At 42.8% G+C, this 18709-nt stretch overlaps 1 protein-coding gene across 1 annotated transcript in view; it reads left to right on the top strand.

Annotated features, from left to right (window-relative positions):
- Positions 1 to 1334: 1334 nt before the first annotated feature.
- LOC105864017 (mitochondrial adenyl nucleotide antiporter SLC25A24-like) overlaps positions 1335 to 18709 on the top strand; it is a 62824-nt gene continuing 45449 nt past the window's right edge. Inside the window, exon 1 of the mRNA XM_012751632.3 lies at positions 1335 to 1640. Coding sequence (XP_012607086.1) covers positions 1464 to 1640 — 177 coding nt within the window. The 5' untranslated portion in view covers positions 1335 to 1463. The remainder of the gene's footprint in view (positions 1641 to 18709) is intronic.

The raw sequence follows: 18709 nt of genomic DNA, 5'->3' as shown, positions 1-18709 counted from the left end.
GAATACTTATAAACTGAGATGAGTGTAATAGAGGAAAATTACACTCACCTAAGTTTATTATTATTCTATGAATTATGATTTTTTAATTATGATATTTTTAGCTGTAAGTGACAAAATAACCAATAAACAGTGGCTTAGATAACAGGTTAAATTTGTCTCCTGTCCAAAGAAGCCTGGGGGAAACTGGTTCTAGAATTGGTTCACTGGGGATGCTATCAAGAACTTCCTATTCTTCTGCTCTGCCATCTTTAAGTGTTGGCTTTTCACCTTCAGTCTTCTTGTCGCAATATCCGTAGAGATCCTAAGGAAATATTCAGTAAAATCAGTTCCCAGGGGCCCAGAATAATAATAATAGGACGAGGGCTTTTAAATCTCAGTGCATACTAAAATTCAGATATGTGCAGAAAATGTACTGTATTTGCTTAAACTGTTTTTTTTCCTGGGCCCCACCTGTTGGATAATGGAAAAAAAAAAGAAAAAAAAAGTATTCAAATATCTAATTTGTTTTAAAGCTTAGATTGGTAACTGAATTAGCTCAAAAAGGATTACTTCCTCTGTGATAAAAAGTGTTTGCTCACTAATTCTCTCCCTAAGAGAGCATCAGGGTGTTTGAAAGAGCGATGTGACTTACTTGTGACTTCCGCGGCATTGTAGCAAATGGCCTGTGCAGATCTTCAGAGTATGCTGGTTGGTATCATCTGGTCCTTGTGTTCCTTGCTGGTCTCCATTTGTGGCTAGTCTGTTCTTTGACTTGAGCAGTGCTTTTGGTGGCTCTCTTTGGCTGATGCTGATTACAGACTCCGCATTTCTCACCAAATCTTACATTTAGCCCACTGACCAGAGATCACTCCCATTACACAAGAGCAATGGGCTCCAAGTTTCTTTGTTTATCTACCCTCAATTTGTGTATTTACCTACATATGTAGTCAACATATATATGTATATATATATAGTTGATTCATGCTTATTGTTCACCTTTTATAAATATAGAAAGAAGTCCTACTATTTTCTCCTTTGGCTACTAAGGGGGTTTTGGATTTCAACAACCTTCTAAGAGGAAGAGAGAACTGGCTCAGGAACACCACACAGAGTCTTATTGACATCAACCTTACTCTGAGCACAGCTGAAAAAAAAAATCTAAAAATTCGTAACCCTCAGCCAGTTTAGAGTTTGAATTAAGACTATGCTGCTTGACAATGTCCAGTGGAACCTTAACTGGAAAAACAAAACAAAACGGGGTCCCAGGCAGATTGGAACGAGGGCCCAGGCAGCGGGTCCGGTCCCTCCCGGCCCCTCTCTGGTCCGCGGGCTCCGAAGCCGGAAGCCCCGCGCCCGCGCGTTCGCGTCGGCAGGGCGGTTGCTAAGCGGCGGCGGAGGCTCCGGCGCGCCGGGTACTTGCTGCTGCGGCTCGGCCTGCGCCTGGGGCTTTCCCACTTTTTCGGGCCGCCTGGCGCTCTGTGACCATGCTGCGCCGGGCTTGGGGCTTCCTGCTGCCCACCTTGGCGGGCCAGGAGTATGACTCCGACCGCCACTTTGACGAGCTCTTCCGGAAGCTGAACCGCCACGGGCGCGGGATGGTGGACATCAAGGAGCTGCAGAAAGGACTGGAAAGCATGGGCATCCCTCTGGGTCAGGACAAGGTGGGCCGCGGTGGCGCCCGGGCGCAGGGGGGTGCGCGGCTTGAGGCCGGGTGGGGTGGAGACGACCCCCGCGGCCCTCCCGCAGCTCCCGTCTGGGCTCAGGCGTTCTGCGGGTGCGGGCTGCTTCTCTCGGAAGACCGCGCTTGCGAAATACTTCCCGCACGTTGGTTTTCTATTAGCGAGCTGCTGTGGTGAAAACACAGCGCAACCTTACCGTCTTGCCTAAGTGGGGCCCACCCTTCGAAACCTGCGAAAGCCCGGGTTACATCAACAACCCCCGTTAACAACCCCCTACACCCCCACTGTGGACCGGTTGCCCAGCCTGCGTCCAAATTCGGTTATCTCTTGGGAACTCTGAGGGTCCCCCTTGGTGGCCGGTGAGGGCTCATCCGGAGCTCTCTCCACCGGCATCCCACAGCTTGGGGACTCGGCCTGTCGGCGCAAGAGCTTGCTCCAGAAAGCTCCATCCTCAGGGCGAGGGCTCACTCCGAGCTCCAGCACGCGTTTTGGGGCTTTCCTGTGTGTGCACGTGCAGTTCGTCTGATGCAGCCAGGGGGCGATGCTGTGATACTGATACATTAATTACAGCCACATATTTTAAGTTTAACCTAATACTATAGAAATAGCGGTACTGGACTATAATGCTACACTATACATTATGGTATAGGATTGTCACTAAGCTTAACAAATGACAATATAAATAATTACTGCTGTATTTTCAGAGGATCCACATTTCCACAGCTGTTCATTTGACCTGCTGGTAAATAAAGTCAATCTTTGTTTCAGTCTTTGTTTTACTGTAAGCTTCTCTGAGAGACCATAAGGTCTGGTAGCAGCATGGTAGCAGCATGGGAGTGTTGGTGTGGGTCTATGTGCATTTGAAAAGGGGACATCAGTTATTGCAGAAATCTTTTTCTTATGAAGAGACTGAATTTAATTCACTAAGAGAAAATAAATAATACTTAATAATTTTTTTCTGACAGGCTTGAATTAAATGATGGATGTGAAGGCAAAGATCTCTGAGTCCAGAAAAAAACATACATTTCTCACAGCACCATTTAGTGTTAAGTCTGTAATTCCTAGGATTTATAAAGTTTGTGCCAGAGAAATGGGGAGATAACTACATACCATGGATAATGCTATATCACATTTTTATTATGGAAATTGATGGTTTATGCTGTTAGGCCCGCCCAACCACAGATGCCAGTCAGTTACAAACAATGTGCATTGATTTCACTGGATTCTATATGCCAAGGGTTTTTGCTGCACTCGCTCTGCATTATACAGAATCAGAAAACAAACTGGCGATACTATGCTTTCTTTTTGGATACATCCCCAGAATCTTCTTAATTCCTTTCTCTTTTCAGCGAAGAGCTGGGTCCGCTGCTTCATCAGACTGTGCAGAGTCAGCCTGTGCATGTATCCCAGTGGTTCCCAACCAGGGAGGGATGATTTTGCCCTTCAGGGACATTTGCCATTTTTGGCCTTTTTGATGGTCATGACAGCAGGTGTGTGTGTGTGTGTGTGTGTGTGTGTGTGTGTGTGTGTGTGTGTGTGTGTGATACTAGCATCTAGTGAGTAAAGGCCAGGGATGCTGCTAAACATGCACAATGCATGGGACAACAAAGAATTATCTGGTCCCAAATGCCAATAGTGTTGAGGCTGATAAACCCTGACTTGTCTCAGTCACAAGCCCCCAGTGTCCCTTGCTCTTCCTCATGTCGATGAATATGCCATTTACTTCACAGAATGCACTGAGGTGAACTGGCATGAACATCTTTGGATTTCTGGCCCTCTCATAAAGTTTCCTCAACTGTAAAGTGTGGATGTTAATAGTGCTTACCTCATAGGATTGTTATGAATGATTAGTGGGCAAGTAAATAATGAAAAATGCTTTAAATTGTTTATTGAGCTTAAAACCATTAGTAAGCCACAACAAATACGGCATGACTATGATCTTACCTTTATTTACTCCCACAATCGTTTTCTTTCCTTTAGTCTCAGGGAATGAGGTGTTTTTCCTCCTTTTCAAGGTTCATTATTCTACTTACATTTTAAATCTCATGTCCTTTCATTTCCTTGAAAACAGAGAAAGTACACCTTCCCTTTTTTTTTTATTATAAATTTTTTCTTTCTTTCTTTCTTTTTTTTTCCAGCAAAAGTATGGAAATCTTAGGCAAGCACCTTCCCTTCTTTTATCCTGTATTTCCGAGTTCTTCCTCTTAATAATAACAATCCTTCCTTGACCCTAGTCCCCCATCTAGATAATTGTCCTACCTCTGCCCTCCCTTTGCAATCAAGGCAGAGCTAGATCTACACTTTCTGCCTTGACTTCTCTTACTCTTCAAGGCTCCAGCTATCATCTTAGTGTGGGTGACTCACAAATGAATAGCTGTCCCCAGCTTCTGAGTCTGTCCACTTCCCTCTGTGTTCACAGTTTTGGTAAAGCGCTCCACTACCCAGTCATTCTAGACTTTTCCTTTTTCCTTATCTCACATCCAGTTAATCACAGGGTGCTGTGTAATTCCTTAATATGTTTCACAACCAACTTGCTTTTTCCTGATCCCACATTGCTCTTGGTAAACCCAGGCCCCTGCCATCTCTCTCACGTAAGTTAGTGCTACAGTCTTATAAACTGTCTTCCTATCTTTACTTTTTGCCATTTATTTCCTCCCCACTGCCACCATATAACACTTGGGAAAGGTACAACTGATTCTTAAATGCTCTTGCTTAAAATTATTCAGGGGTTTGACAATGTCAGTGGGAAAAGTCCAAGACCCTCAGCCTTGTCTACAAGGATACATGATTTCTTCGTGGGTGTTGAGTTTGCTGGGCAGTTCTCCACCATGCATTTGTTTGAGGATCCAGGCTCCTTCCGAGGGTTTGCCATCCTCAAGGGTCTCATCATCTTCATTCAGCTAGTCAAAGTGGAATGAGCATGAAGTAATATGTGTAGGAAGATTTATTGGCCACACCCAGAAGTGGTACATGTTACTTTCACTCATATTGGAGAGATCTTGTTCACACAACCATGCTTAACTGCAAGGAAGACTGAGAAATGTAATCTAGCCATGTGCCCAAAGAAGATGAGAAGAAATTTTGGTAGAAAGCTCATGGTTTCTGCCATATTCTTCACCCACCCATCCCTTTGCTGACCATTTTTTAAATTTCGGAATATTACAGGGGTACAAATGTTTAGGTTACATATCTTGCCTTTACCCCGCCCAACTCAGAGCTACAAGCATACCCATCCCCCAGGCAGTGCACACTGCACCTATTAGGTGTGAATATACCCATCCCCTCCTCCCCCGTACCACCTGCCCAACAGCCGATGAATGTTACTACCATATGTGCACTTAAGTGTTGATCAGATAAGACCAATTTGATGGTGAGTACATGTGATGCTTGTTTTTCCATTCTTGGGATACTTCACTTAGTAGAATGAGCTCCAGATCCGCTATTTGTTTTTTAATATTTAACTTGTCATCTCTTTTATGAAGATTTCCCTCATCTTTATCCCTTCTTCAGAGCTTACCACTTACATCTCCGTTCTCCACTAAACCTTGAATAGTTTCTATTGTAGTGGCTTTAGCACATTATTACACTTACTTGCTTACATATGTGTGTACATGTCTGTCTGCATTATTATACAAAATCTATTCTTTTCCGCATTTCACAGATGAGGACTTTTTTTTTTCTTTTTTTTTAATTTCGGCATATTATGGGGGTACAGATTTTAAGGTTTCAATAAATGCCCATTTCCCCCTCCCCCCAAAAGTCTGAGTCTCAAGCATGACCATCCCCCAGATGGTGCACATCTCACTCATTATGTATGTATTTACCCGTCCCTCCTCCCCCCTCCCACGTGCCCAATACCCTATTACTGTAGTACCTATGTGTCCACTTAGGTGCTGCTCAGTTAATACCAGTTTGCTGGTGAGTATATGTGGTGCTTGTTTTTCCATTCTTGGTATACTTCACTTAGTAGTATGGGTTCCAGCTCTAACCAGGATATAAAATATAAAATGTGCTATACCACCGTTGTTTCTTAGAGCTGAATAGTACTCCATGGTATACATATACCACATTTTATTAATCCATTCTTGGATTGATGGGCGCTTGGGCTTCCACAGCCTTGCAATTATGAGTTGTGCTGCTATAAACATTCGAGTGCAGGTGTCTTTTTTGTAGAGTGTCATTGGGTCTTTTGGGTAGATGCCCAGCAATGGGATTGCTGGATCGAATGGTAGATTCACTTGTATCACTTTAAGGTATCTCCATATTGCTTTCCACAGAGGTTGAACTAGTTTGCAGTCCCACCAGCAGTGGAGGAGTGTTCCTCTCTCTCCGCATCCATGCCAGCATTTATTGTTTGGAGACTTTTTGATAAAGGCCATTTTCACTGGGGTTAAGTGATATCTCATTGTGGTTTTGATTTGCATTTCCCTGATGATTAGAGATGTTGAGCATTTTTTCATATGTTTGTTGGCCATTCTTCTGTCTTCTTTAGAAAAGTTTCTGTTCAAGTCCTTTGGCCACTTTTTAATAGGGTTATTTAATTTTTTCTTGCTGATTTTCATGAGTTCTAAGTATATTCTAGTTATCAGCCCCTTATCGGGTGCGTTAGATGCAAAAATTTTCTCCATTCCTTAGAATGTCTATTTACTTTCATGACTGTTTCTTTGGCTGTGCAGAAGCTTTGTAGTTTGATCATGTCCCATTTATTTATGTTTGTTGCTACTGTGATTGCCTTTGGGGACTTCTTCATAAACTCTTTGCTTAGGCCGATGTCTAGGAGAGTGTTTCCAACATTTTCCTCTAGAATTCTAATAGTTTCATACCTTAGGTTTAAGTCTGTTATCCAGCGTGAGTTGATTTTTGTGAGAGGTGAAAGGTGTGGGTCCTGTTTTAGCCTTCTACAGGTGGCTATCCAGTTTTCCCAGCACCATTTATTGAAAAGGGATTCTTTTCCCCAGTGTATGTTTTTGTCTGCTTTGTCAAAGATTAGATGAGTATATGAGGATGGTTTTATATCAGGATTCTAAGATCTGTTCCACTGGTCAATATTTCTATTTTTGTGCCAATACCAGATTGATTTAATTACTACAGCTTTGTAGTATAGTTTGATATCTGGCATATTAATGCCTCCCATTTTGTTTTTGTTGCCTAGAATTGGTCTTGATATTCGGGGTCTTCTTTGGTTCCATACGAAGCGTAAAATTATTTTTTTCTATATCTGTGAAGAATGCTGATGGGATTTTAATAGGTATTGCATTGAATCTGTAGATCAGTTTGGGTAGTATAGACATTTTAATGATGTTGAGTCTACCGATCCATGAGCATGGTATGGATTTCCATCTGTTTACATCCTCTGCTATTTCCTTCCTCAGTGTTTCATAGTTCTCCCTGTAGAGGTCTTTTACCTCCTTGGTTAAGTATATTCCTAGGTACTGTAATTTGTTTGTTGCTATTGTGAAGGGAATTGAGTCTTTGATTTGGTTCTCGATTAGATTGTTGTTGGCGTGTATGAATGCCTCTGATTTCCATGTATTGATTTAGTATCCTGAGACTTTACTAAATTCAGTTGTCAGTTCCAGGAGTTTCTTGTTGAATCTTTGGGGTTTTCTAGATATAATATCATATCTTCAGCAAATAGTGAAAGTTTGATCTCTTCTGCCCCTATTTGGATACCTTTAAATCCATTTTCCTTTCTGATTGCTGTAGCCAAGACTTCCAGCACTATGTTGAATAGAAGTGGAGATAGTGAACAGCCTTGTCTGGTTCCAGTTCTAAGCGTGGGAATGCTTTGAATTTTTCCCCATTCAGTATGATGTTGGCTATAGGTCTGTCATATATGGCTTGTATCATTTTTAGGTATGTCCCTTCTATGCCTGTTTTCTTAAGTGTTCGTATCATGAAAGGGTGTTGAATTTTGTCAAAAGCTTTTCCTGCATCTATTGAAAGAATCATGTGGTCTTTGTTTTTGCTTCTGTTTATGTGGTGAATTGCATTTATAGATTTACGTATGTTGAACCATCCCTGCATCCCTGGGATGAAGCCCACTTGGTCGTGGTGGATTATTTTTTTGATAAGTGTCTGGATTCTGTTAGCTAAGATTTTGTTGAGAATTTTTGCATCTATATTCATTAGGGATATTGGTCTGTAGTTTTCTTTTTTTGTTGCATCCTTTCCTGGTTTTGGTATCAGAGTAATATTCGCTTCATAAAAGGTGTCGGGGAGATCCGTTCTTCTCGATGTTGTGGAATAGTTTCTGCAAGATAGGTACTAGTTCTTCTTTGTAAGTATGGTAAAATTCAGGTGTGAAGCCATCTGGACCGGGACTTTTCTTTTTAGGGAGATTTTTAATTGCTGTTTCTATTTCAGCTGTTGAGATTGGTCTGTTCAGGGAATCTATTTCTTCCTGGTTGAGCCTAGGGAGGCTGTGTGTTTCTAGAAATTTGTCCATTTCCTCCACATTTTCTAGTTTGTGTGCATAAAGATTTTTGTAGTATTCATAAATTATATCTTGTATATTTTTGGGATCAGTTGTGATATCTCCTTTTTTATTCCTGATGGAGCTTATTAGAGATTTCTCTTTTCTGCTTTTCGTTAGCTTAACCAATGGCGTGTCAAATTTGTTTAGTTTTTCAAAGAACCAACTTTTTGTTTTATTAATCTCCTGAATAGCTTCCCTGTTTTCAATTTCGTTTAGTTCTGATTTGATGTTGTTGATTTCACTTCTTCTGCTGGGTTTGGGGTTGGTCTGTTCTTGTTCCAGATCTTTGAGTCGTTTCATTAGATTGTCTATTTGTGATCATTTTGTCTTTTGGTTATAGGCATTTATGGAGATAAACTTTGCTCTCAGAAGTGCTTTAGCTGTGTCCCAGAGGAGTTGATAACTTGTCTCTCCATTGTCATTTTCTTCATAGAATTTTTTTATTTCCATGTTGATTTCTTCATTTATGAAGTAATCATTTAGTAGGAGGTTGTTTAATTTCCACGTTTTTGTGTAGAAATGTGAGTTTCTATTAGGGTTGATTTCTACTTTTATTCTCCTGTGATCTGAGAAGGTACATCGCATGATTTCTATTTTTTTAAATTTCTTGAGATTTACTTTGTGCCCTAGGATATGGTCAATCTTAGAGAATGTCCCGTGAGCTGATGAGAAGAATGTATATTCAGTGGATTTTGGGTAGAATGTCCTGTAAATGTCAGTCAGACCCAATTGTTCTAGAGTTTTGTTTAAGTCCATTATTTCTTTATTAATTTTCTGTTTGGAGGATCTGTCTCGTGCCGTCAGTGGGGTGTTGAAATCTCCAGTGATTATGGAGTTGCTATTAATCCATTTGCTTAGATCTAGTAAGGTTTGCTTTTTGAAACTGGGTGTACCAAAGTTGGGTGCATATATATTTAAAATTGTTATCTCTTCTTGTTGAAATGTGCCCCTCACCATTATATAATGACCCTCTTTGTCTTTCACTACTTTTGTTTGGTTTAAAAACTAAATCGTCTGAAATTAGAACTGCCACGCCAGCCTTCTTTTGGCTTCCACTTGCCTGGAATACTGATCTCCACCTTTTACTTTTAGTCTATATGCATCCTTGCAGGTTAGATGTGTTTTCTGAAGACATCATATACTTGGCCTGTATTTTCTTATTCATTCAGCCAGCCTATGTCTTTTGAGTGGAGAGTTTAAGCCATTCACATTTATTGAGAGAACTGATAGGTAAGGTAGATTATTGTTCATTCTGTTGGGTTGGATGTTGTTGCTTTGATTTCTCTCTTGAGCTATTGTATTATCTGGCCTTTAATCTTTGGGTTTTGGCAGTTTTTATATTCGTGAGTTTTTATTATGGTGTTGCATGCGTAACACTGTTTTGAGTACTTCTTGTAGGGCTGGTCTTGTCTTGGTGAATTCTCTGAGACTTTGCTTGTCTGGGAATGTTTTTATTTCTCCTTCATATATGAAGCTTAGTTTTGCAGGGAATAAGATTCTAGGCTGGGCATTGTTTTGTTTCAGAAGAGTGAGAATGGGGCCCCAGTCTCTCCTTGCTTGTAAAGTCTCATTAGAGAAGTCTGATGTTATTCGAATTGGCTTTCCCTTGTATGTTACTTGCTTCTTTCGTCTTACAGCTCTTAGAAGGGCCTCTTTAGTTGATATTTTGGTCAGTCTGATGACTGCATGTCGTGACGTCTTCCTGTTTGCTTTGAATCTCCCAGGGGTCCTCTGAGCTTCTTGAACTTGTATATCAAGATTTTGAGCAAGGCCTGGGAAATTTTCCTCTATTATATCTTCCAATAGCTTGTCCAACCCTTGAGTGTTGTCTTCTACCCCTTCTGGTAACCCTATGACCCTCATATTAGGTTTCTTCACATAATCCCACATCTCTTGTAGGCTTTGTTCTTTTCTCTTGATTCTCTGCTCTATCTCTGTGATGGTTTTATTTAGTTGGAGGGTGTTATCTTAAATCTCTGAGATTCTTTCTTCTGTTTGATCTACCCTGTTTTTGAGACTTTCCACTGTATTTTGTAGTTCCCTGAATTGATTCTTCATTTCCAGGAGTTCGGTTAAATTTTTCTTCATTGTGTCTACTTCTTTAGTGAACTTTTGTTCTAGGTCCTGGAGGCTTTTTGTGGTTTCTTTGTGTTGGTTATTGAGTTATTTTGCAGGTCGGTGAGTGTTCTTATGATCCACATACGAAATTCCTCTTCTGTCATTTTGGTTGCCTGATTTTGGTTGGTGTCCGTTTCTAGGGGGCTGGTGCTCCTCTTTGGGGTTGTGTTTTCTGATTGGTTCTTCATATTTCCTGAGTTCCTTCGCTGATTTCTTCCTATGTCGATCAGTTGTTTCTTTTCTTTAGGTTTTTGTTTGGGTAGTCACACACCTTCCTTTAGTTTCTGATCTGTTAGGTGGTGTCTGTGGGTGAGATTCGACCACTCCCTGTATAATGAAATGAGTCAGTAGGTGATGTGAAAAGGCTGTGCAGGATGTCCTCCCTGTCAGTAGGTGGCACTTGCTTGGAGGATCAGGCTATGCCGTTATTTTTGTGTCCTGTTATCAGCTCTTGGTCCTGTAGAGGGGTACTCTAGTGCCTCAGGTGGTCGGTGGGACCCTTGGACTTCCAGGTGTGTCCTTTTCTCCCCCTCAGTGAGAGCTGGTCTAGGAGAGAGTCTGGGCGGATCTGGGTTGGGTAAGCCTGCCCTCAGGCACCACCAATGCCTTTAGCAGTGGTCAAAGTTCTGTTCTCTGCTTCCAGGAAAAGCTGTCAGGGAGGGGCTGGAATGGTCCCGCTCAGCCAGAAAGTCTGCGTGTGAGGGTGGGGCTGTCTGACACCCACAGTCTGGAGAGGGCCTCGCTTCTTTCCACCCTCCCCAACTCTGCAGCTACTCCTGGGCCTCTGCCAGCAGGCCAGACCACACGCCACCAGGCCTCCCCGGACTGTGATGACGGCGGGGAGGTTCCCTGCACAGGAACGCCACCTGGGCTGGGTGCACGGCCTCCCTTTGGGAGGAGGGTTGCTCTCAAGGACGCTGTTCTGCCCCTGAAGGCACACACAACTCAGTAGGCTGTTCACATATAACCCTTCTGTGCCCCGGGCAATGCTAGCCCTCGGTGCAGGGGATCTGGTCTGCAGGTCTGACCTCTGGGCCCCAGAGTTCAAACTATATCCCCACCAGGGAGAGGAGTGCCAGTCCCAATTCGCCCACGGGGAGCCCAAGCTGGGGCTATGTCTCTCAGCTTCAGGGTCTGCCCCGTTCTCCTGGGATCACTGTGCTAGCAGCACCTGGGAGGGCTAGCGGGTAGGGAGCTCACAGTCTGAGTTCCCCTTAGTCAGCTGTAGGGTCCCAAAAGGGAAGGTCCCATTCCCTGGAGGTGCCTCTGGCTGGTGGCTGTATTGTCTCTCTGGGCAGCCGTGGGTAGGGTGGGCGGAGGGGAGAAGGAGGTAAAATGGCGCCTGCTGCGCGGCTCGGGTCTGTGCAAACAGAGGTGCCCCGAGGTATTTGGGAGACTGGTGCCACATCTGCTACAGGCTTACCGTTCACTGGCGGTTGCCATCTCTGGGCTGGTGTCTGCAGGTCTCTCCACCCGCTGGGGAGCCCACCAGCATTCCCAGATGCAGGGGAGGGGAAAGGTGACTGATTCACCTCCCCTTCCCTCTGGTCTCCGGGCTGCTCCGGCGGTCTCAGCTTCCAGTTCTCCTCTGCAACCTCCTCCTGTGGAGTCTCTCGTGGTCTCAGGTATCCCTCCTTCCGGCCCTCGTCTGTTGTATGCTTGTCTTCTTGCTGCTTTTTTCTAATTTCTGCTAGAATCTATCTTTTTTGCAGAGGCATTCTGTCCGGTGGTGTTTCTCGTCCGCCATCTTGTGATTAGCACCTGAGGAAATTGTTGAATAGTGATGTTAAATAACTTGCCTGAGAGGGGTGGAGTCAAGATGGCGGACGAATAACACTGCCACACAGAGTGTCTCTGCAAAAAAGACAGATTCTAACAGAAATTAGAGGAAAGAAGCAAGAAGACGAGCATACAGAGGACAAGGGCCGGAAGGAGGGGTACCTGAGACCCTGGGAGACTCCACGGGAGGAGACTGCGGAGGAGAACTGGAGGCTGAGACCACCAGAGCAGCCCGGAGACCAGCGGCAAGGGTAGGTGGATTTGCTGTTTCCCCTCCCCTGCATTTGGGACTGCTGGTGGGCTCCCCAGTGGGTGGAGAGACCTGCGGACACCAGCCCAGAGACCGCCGCCACCAGCCAGCGGTGAGCCTGTAGCAGACATGGCACCAGGTTCCCAACTTCCTCCGGGCACCTCCGTGTGCACAGACCCAAGCCGCGAGGCAGGTGCCATATTGCCTCCTCCTCCCCTCCGCCGACCCTACCCGCGGCTGCCCAGAGAGACAACACAGCCACCAGTCAGAGGCACCTCCAGGGAACGGGACCTTCCTGTTTGGGACCCTACAGCTGACTCAGGGGAACTCAGACTGTGAGCTCCCTACCCACCCGCCATCCCAGGTGCTGCTGGCACGGTGTTCCCAGGAGAACGGTGCCGACTCAGAGGCTGAGAGACATAGACCCAGCTTGGGCTCCCTGTGGGTGAATTGGGATCGGAAATCCTCTCCCTGGTGGGGATACAGTTTGAACTCTGGGACCCAGAGGTCGGACCTGCAGACCAGATCCTCTGCACCGAGGGCTAGCATTGCCCGGGGCACAGAAGGGTTATACGTGAACAGCCTACTGAGGTGTGTGTGCCTCCAGGGGCAGATCGGCGTCCTAGAGGGCAACCCTCCTCCCAGGAGGAGGCCGTGCGCCCACCCAGGTGGCGTTCCTGTGCAGGGAACCGCCCCCGCCGACATCACAGTCCCGGGAGGCCTGGTGGCTTGTGGTCTGGCCTACTGGCAGAGGCCCAGGAGTAGCTGCGGACTTGGGGAGGGTGGAAAGAAGCGAGGCCTGCTCTAGACTGCGGGTCTCAGACAGCCCCACCCTCACACCCAGACTTTCTGGCTGAGCAGGATCATTCCAGCCCCGCCCTGAAAGCTTTCCCTGGAAGTGGAGAACAGAACTTTGACCCCTGCTAATGGCCTGAGGGCAGGCTAACACAAAATCAAAAGCATAGCCTGTTCCTCCAAGCAAACGCCACCTACTGACAGGGACGGCATCTTGCACAGCCTTTCCATGGCACCCACTGACTCAATATACAGGGAGTGGTCCAATTTCACCCACAGACACCACCTAACAAACAGAAACTAAACAAGGTGTGTGAATACCCAAACAATAACTTAAGGAAAGAAACAACAACTGATCGACATGGGAAGAAATCAGCGAAAGAACTCAGGAAATATGAAGAACCAAGCAGAAAACACACCCCCAAAGAGGAGCACCAGCCCCCTAGAAACAGACACCAACCAAAATCAGGCAACCAATATGACAGAAGAGGAATTTCATATGTGGATCATAAGAACACTCACCGAGCTGCAACAACAACTCAATAACCAACACAAAGAAACCACAAAAAGCCTCCAGGATATGGGAAAAGAAATAGACACAATGAAGAAAAGTGTAACCGAATACCTGGAAATGAAGAATCAATTCAAGGAATTACAAAATACAGTGGAAAGTCTCAAGAACAGGGTAGATCAAACAGAAGAAAGAATCTCAGAGCTTGAAGATAACACCCTCCAATTAAATAAATCAGTCACAGAAATAGAGCAGAGAAACAAGAGAAAAGAACAAAGCCTACAAGAGCTGTGGGATTATGTGAAGAAACCTAATGTGAGGGTCATAGGGTTACAAGAAGGGGAAGAAGACAACACTCAAGGGTTGGACAAGCTGTTTGAAGATATAATAGAGGAAAATTTCCCAGGCCTTGCTAAAATCTTGATATACAAGTTCAAGAAGCTCAGAGGACCCCTGGGAGATTCAACGCAAACAGGAAGACGCCACGACATGCAATCATCAGACTGACCAAAGTATCAACTAAAGAGGCCCTTCTAAGAGCTGTAAGACGAAAGAAGCAAGTAACATACAAGGGAAAGCCAATTCGAATAACATCAGACTTCTCTAATGAGACTTTACAAGCAAGGAGAGACTGGGGTCCCATTCTCACTCTTTTGAAACAAAATAATGCCCAACCTAGAATCTTATTCCCTGTAAAACTAAGCTTCGTATATGAAGGAGAAATAAAAACATTCTCAGACAAGCAAAGTCTCAGAGAATTCACCAAGACAAGACCAGCCCTACAAGAAGTACTTAAAACAGATTTTATGCATGGAACATCATAATAATAACCCACGAATATAAAAACAACTAAAACCCAAAGATATTAAAGGCCAGACATTACAATGGGTCAAGACAAATCATAGCAACAACATCCAACCCAACAGAATGATTAGTAATCTACCTTACCTATCAGTTCTCTCAATAAATGTGAATGGCTTAAACTCTCCACTCAAGAGACATAGGCTGGCTGAATGGATAAGAAAATACAGGCCAAGTATATGCTATCTTCAGGAAATACATCTAACCTGCAAGGATGCATATAGACTAAAAATAAAAGGGTGGAGATCAATATTCCAAGCAAATAGAAGCCAAAAGAAGGCTGGTGTGGCAGTTCTAATTTCAGACGGTTTAGTTTTTAAACCAACAAAAGTAGTGAAAGACAAAGAGGGTCTTTATATAATGGTGAAGGGTACAGTCCAACAAGAAGAGATAACAATTTTAAATATATATGCACCCAACTTCGGTGCACCCAGATTCATAAAGCAAACCTTACTGGAGCTAAGCAAATGGATTAATAGCAACTCCATAATCACTGGAGATTTCAACACCCCACTGACGGCACGAGACAGATCCTCCAAACAGAAAATTAATAAAGAAATAATGGACTTAAACAAAACTCTAGAACAATTGGGTCTGACTGACATTTACAGAACATTCTACCCAAAATCTACTGAATATACGTTCTTCTCATCAGCACACGGGACATTCTCTAAGATTGACCATATCCTAGGACACAAAGTAAATCTCAAGAAATTTAAAAATATAGAAATCATACCATGTACCTTCTCAGATCACAGTGGAATAAAAGTAGAAATCAACCCTAACAGAAACTCACATTTCTACACAAAAACGTGGAAATTAAACAACCTCCTACTAAATGATTACTTCATAAATGAAGAAATCAAGACGGAAATAAAAAAATTCTATGAAGAAAACGACAATGGAGAGACAAGTTATCAACTCCTTGGGACACAGCTAAAGCAGTTCTGAGAGCAAAGTTTATCTCCATAAATGCCTATAACCAAAAGACAAAATGATCACAATAGACAATCTAATGAAATGACTCAAAGATCTGGAAAAAGAAGAACAGACCAACCCCAAACCCAGCAGAAGAAGTGAAATCAACAAGATCAAATCAGAACTAAATGAAATTGAAAACAGGGAAGCTATTCAGGAGATTAGTAAAACAAAAAGTTGGTTCTTTGAGAAAATAAACAAAATTGACACACCATTGGCTAAGCTAACGAAAAGCAGAAAAGAGAAATCTCTAATAAGCTCCATCAGGAATAAAAAAGGAGATATCACAACTGATCCCAAAGAGATACAAGATACAATTTATGAATACTACAAAAATCTTTATGCACACAAACTAGAAAATGTGGAGGAAATGGACAAATTTCTAGAAACACACAGCCTCCCTAGGCTCAACCAGGAAGAAATAGATTCCCTGAACAGACCAATCTCAACAGCTGAAATAGAAACAGCAATTAAAAATCTCCCTAAAAAGAAAAGTCCCGGTCCAGATGGCTTCACACCTGAATTTTACCATACTTACAAAGAAGAACTAGTACCTATCTTGCAGAAACTATTCCACAACATCGAGAAGAACGGAAACCTCCCCGACAGCTTTTATGAAGTGAATATTACTCTGATACCAAAACCAGGAAAGGATGCAACAAAAAAAGAAAACTACAGACCAATATCCCTAATGAATATAGATGCAAAAATTCTCAACAAAATCTTAGCTAACCGAATCCAGACACTTATCAAAAAAATAATCCACCACGACCAAGTGGGCTTCATCCCAGGGATGCAGGGATGGTTCAACATACGTAAATCTATAAATGCAATTCACCACATAAACAGAAGCAAAAACAAAGACCACATGATTCTTTCAATAGATGCAGAAAAAGCTTTTGACAAAATTCAACACCCTTTCATGATACGAACACTTAAGAAAACAGGCATAGAAGGGACATACCTAAAAATGATACAAGCCATATATGACAGACCCATAGCCAACATCATACTGAATGGGGAAAAATTCAAAGCATTCCCACGCTTAGAACTGGAACCAGACAAGGCTGTTCACTATCTCCACTTCTATTCAACATAGTGCTGGAAGTCTTGGCTACAGCAATCAGACAGGAAAATGGAAATAAAGGTATCCATATAGGGGCAGAAGAGATCAAACTTTCACTGTTTGCTGATGATATGATATTGTATCTAGAAAACCCCAAAGATTCAACCAAGAAACTCCTGGAACTGATCAGTGAATTTAGTAAAGTCTCAGGATACTAAATCAATACACAGAAATCAGAGGCATTCGTATACGCCAACAACAATCTAATTGAGAACCAAATCAAAGACTCAATTCCCTTCACAATAGCAACAAACAAATTACAGTACCTAGGAATATACTTAACCAAGGAGGTAAAAGACCTCTACAGGGAGAACTATGAAACACTGAGGAAGGAAATAGCAGAGGATGTAAACAGATGGAAATCCATACCATGCTCGTGGATCGGCAGACTCAATATCATCAAAATGTCTATACTACCCAAACTGATCTACAGATTCAATGCAATACCTATTAAAATCCCATCAGCATTCTTCACAGATATAGAAAAAATAATTTTACGCTTCGTATGGAACCAAAGAAGACCCCGAATATCAAGACCAATTCTAGACAACAAAAACAAAATGGGAGGTATTAATATGCCAGATATCAAACTATACTACAAAGCTGTAGTAATTAAATCAATCTGGTATTGGCACAAAAATAGGAATATTGACCAGTGGAACAGATGTGAAAATCCTGATATAAAACCATCCTCATATAGCCATCTAATCTTTGACAAAGCAGACAAAAACATATGCTGGGGAAAAGAATCCCTTTTCAATAAATGGTGCTGGGAAAACTGGATAGCCACCTGTAGAAGGCTAAAACAGGACCCACACATTTCACCTCTCACAAAAACCAACTCACGCTGGATAACAGACTTAAACCTAAGGTATGAAACTATTAGAACTCTAGAGGAAAAAGTTGGAAACACTCTCCTAGACATCGGCCTGGGCAAAGAGTTTATGAAGAAGTCCCCAAAGGCAATCACAGCAGCAACAAAAATAAATAAATGGGACATGATCAAACTACAAAGCTTCTGCACAGCCAAAGAAACAGTCATGAAAGTAAACAGACAACCTACAGAATGGGAGAAAATTTTTGCATCCTATGCATCCGATAAGGGACTGATAACTAGAATATACTTAGAACTCACTAAAATCAGCAAGAAAAAATCAAATAACCCCATTAAAACGTGGGCAAAAGACTTGAACAGAAACTTTTCTAAAGAAGACAGAAGAATGGCCAACAAACATATGAAAAAATGCTCAACATCTCTAATCATCAGGGAAATGCAAATCAAAACCACAATGAGATATCACTTAACTCCAGTGAGAATGGCCTTTATCAAAAAATCTCCAAACAATAAATGCTGGCGTGGTTGCGGAGAGAGAGGAACACTCCTCCACTGCTGGTGGGACTGCAAACTAGTTCAACCTCTGTGGAAAGCAATATGGAGATACCTTAAAGCGATACAAGTGGATCTACCATTTGATGCAGCAATCCCATTGCTGGGCATCTACCCAAATGATCCAATGACACTCTACAAAAAAGACACCTGAACTCGAATGTTTATATCAGCACAATTCATAATTGCAAGGCTGTGGAAACAGCCCAAGTGCCCATCAATCCAAGAATGGATTAATAAAATGTGGTATATGTATACGATGGAGTACTATTCAGCTGTAAGAAACAATGGTGATATAGCACATCTTATATTTTCCTGGTTAGAGCTGGAACCCATACTAGTAAGTGAAGTATCCCAAGAATGGAGAAACAAGCACCAGATATATTCTCCAGAAAACTGGTATTAACTCAGTAGCACCTAAGTGGACACATAGGTACTACAGTAATAGGTTATTGGGCAGGGGGGAGGGGGAAGGGGGGGGTATATACATACATAATGAGTGAGATGTGCACCATCTGGGGGATGTTCATGCTGGAGACTCAGACTTTTGGGGGGAGGGGGGAAATGGGCATTTATTGAAACCTTGAAATCTGTACCCCCATAATATACCGAAATAAAAAAAAAAATAACTTGCCTGAGCCTCTCCAGTCTCTTTATATCTTGGCAAATAGAAGAAATAATTGGGATATTGATGTTTTATGGAGTGTTGCAATATGTGATAAATATTTTACTGACAGGTTCTTGAGGACGAGGACTATAACTGATTCA

The sequence above is a fragment of the Microcebus murinus genome, chromosome 2, assembly GCF_040939455.1.
Source record: "Microcebus murinus isolate Inina chromosome 2, M.murinus_Inina_mat1.0, whole genome shotgun sequence".
Taxonomy (NCBI): Eukaryota; Metazoa; Chordata; class Mammalia; order Primates; family Cheirogaleidae; genus Microcebus; species Microcebus murinus.
This window is presented reverse-complemented; position numbering and strand designations above follow the sequence as displayed.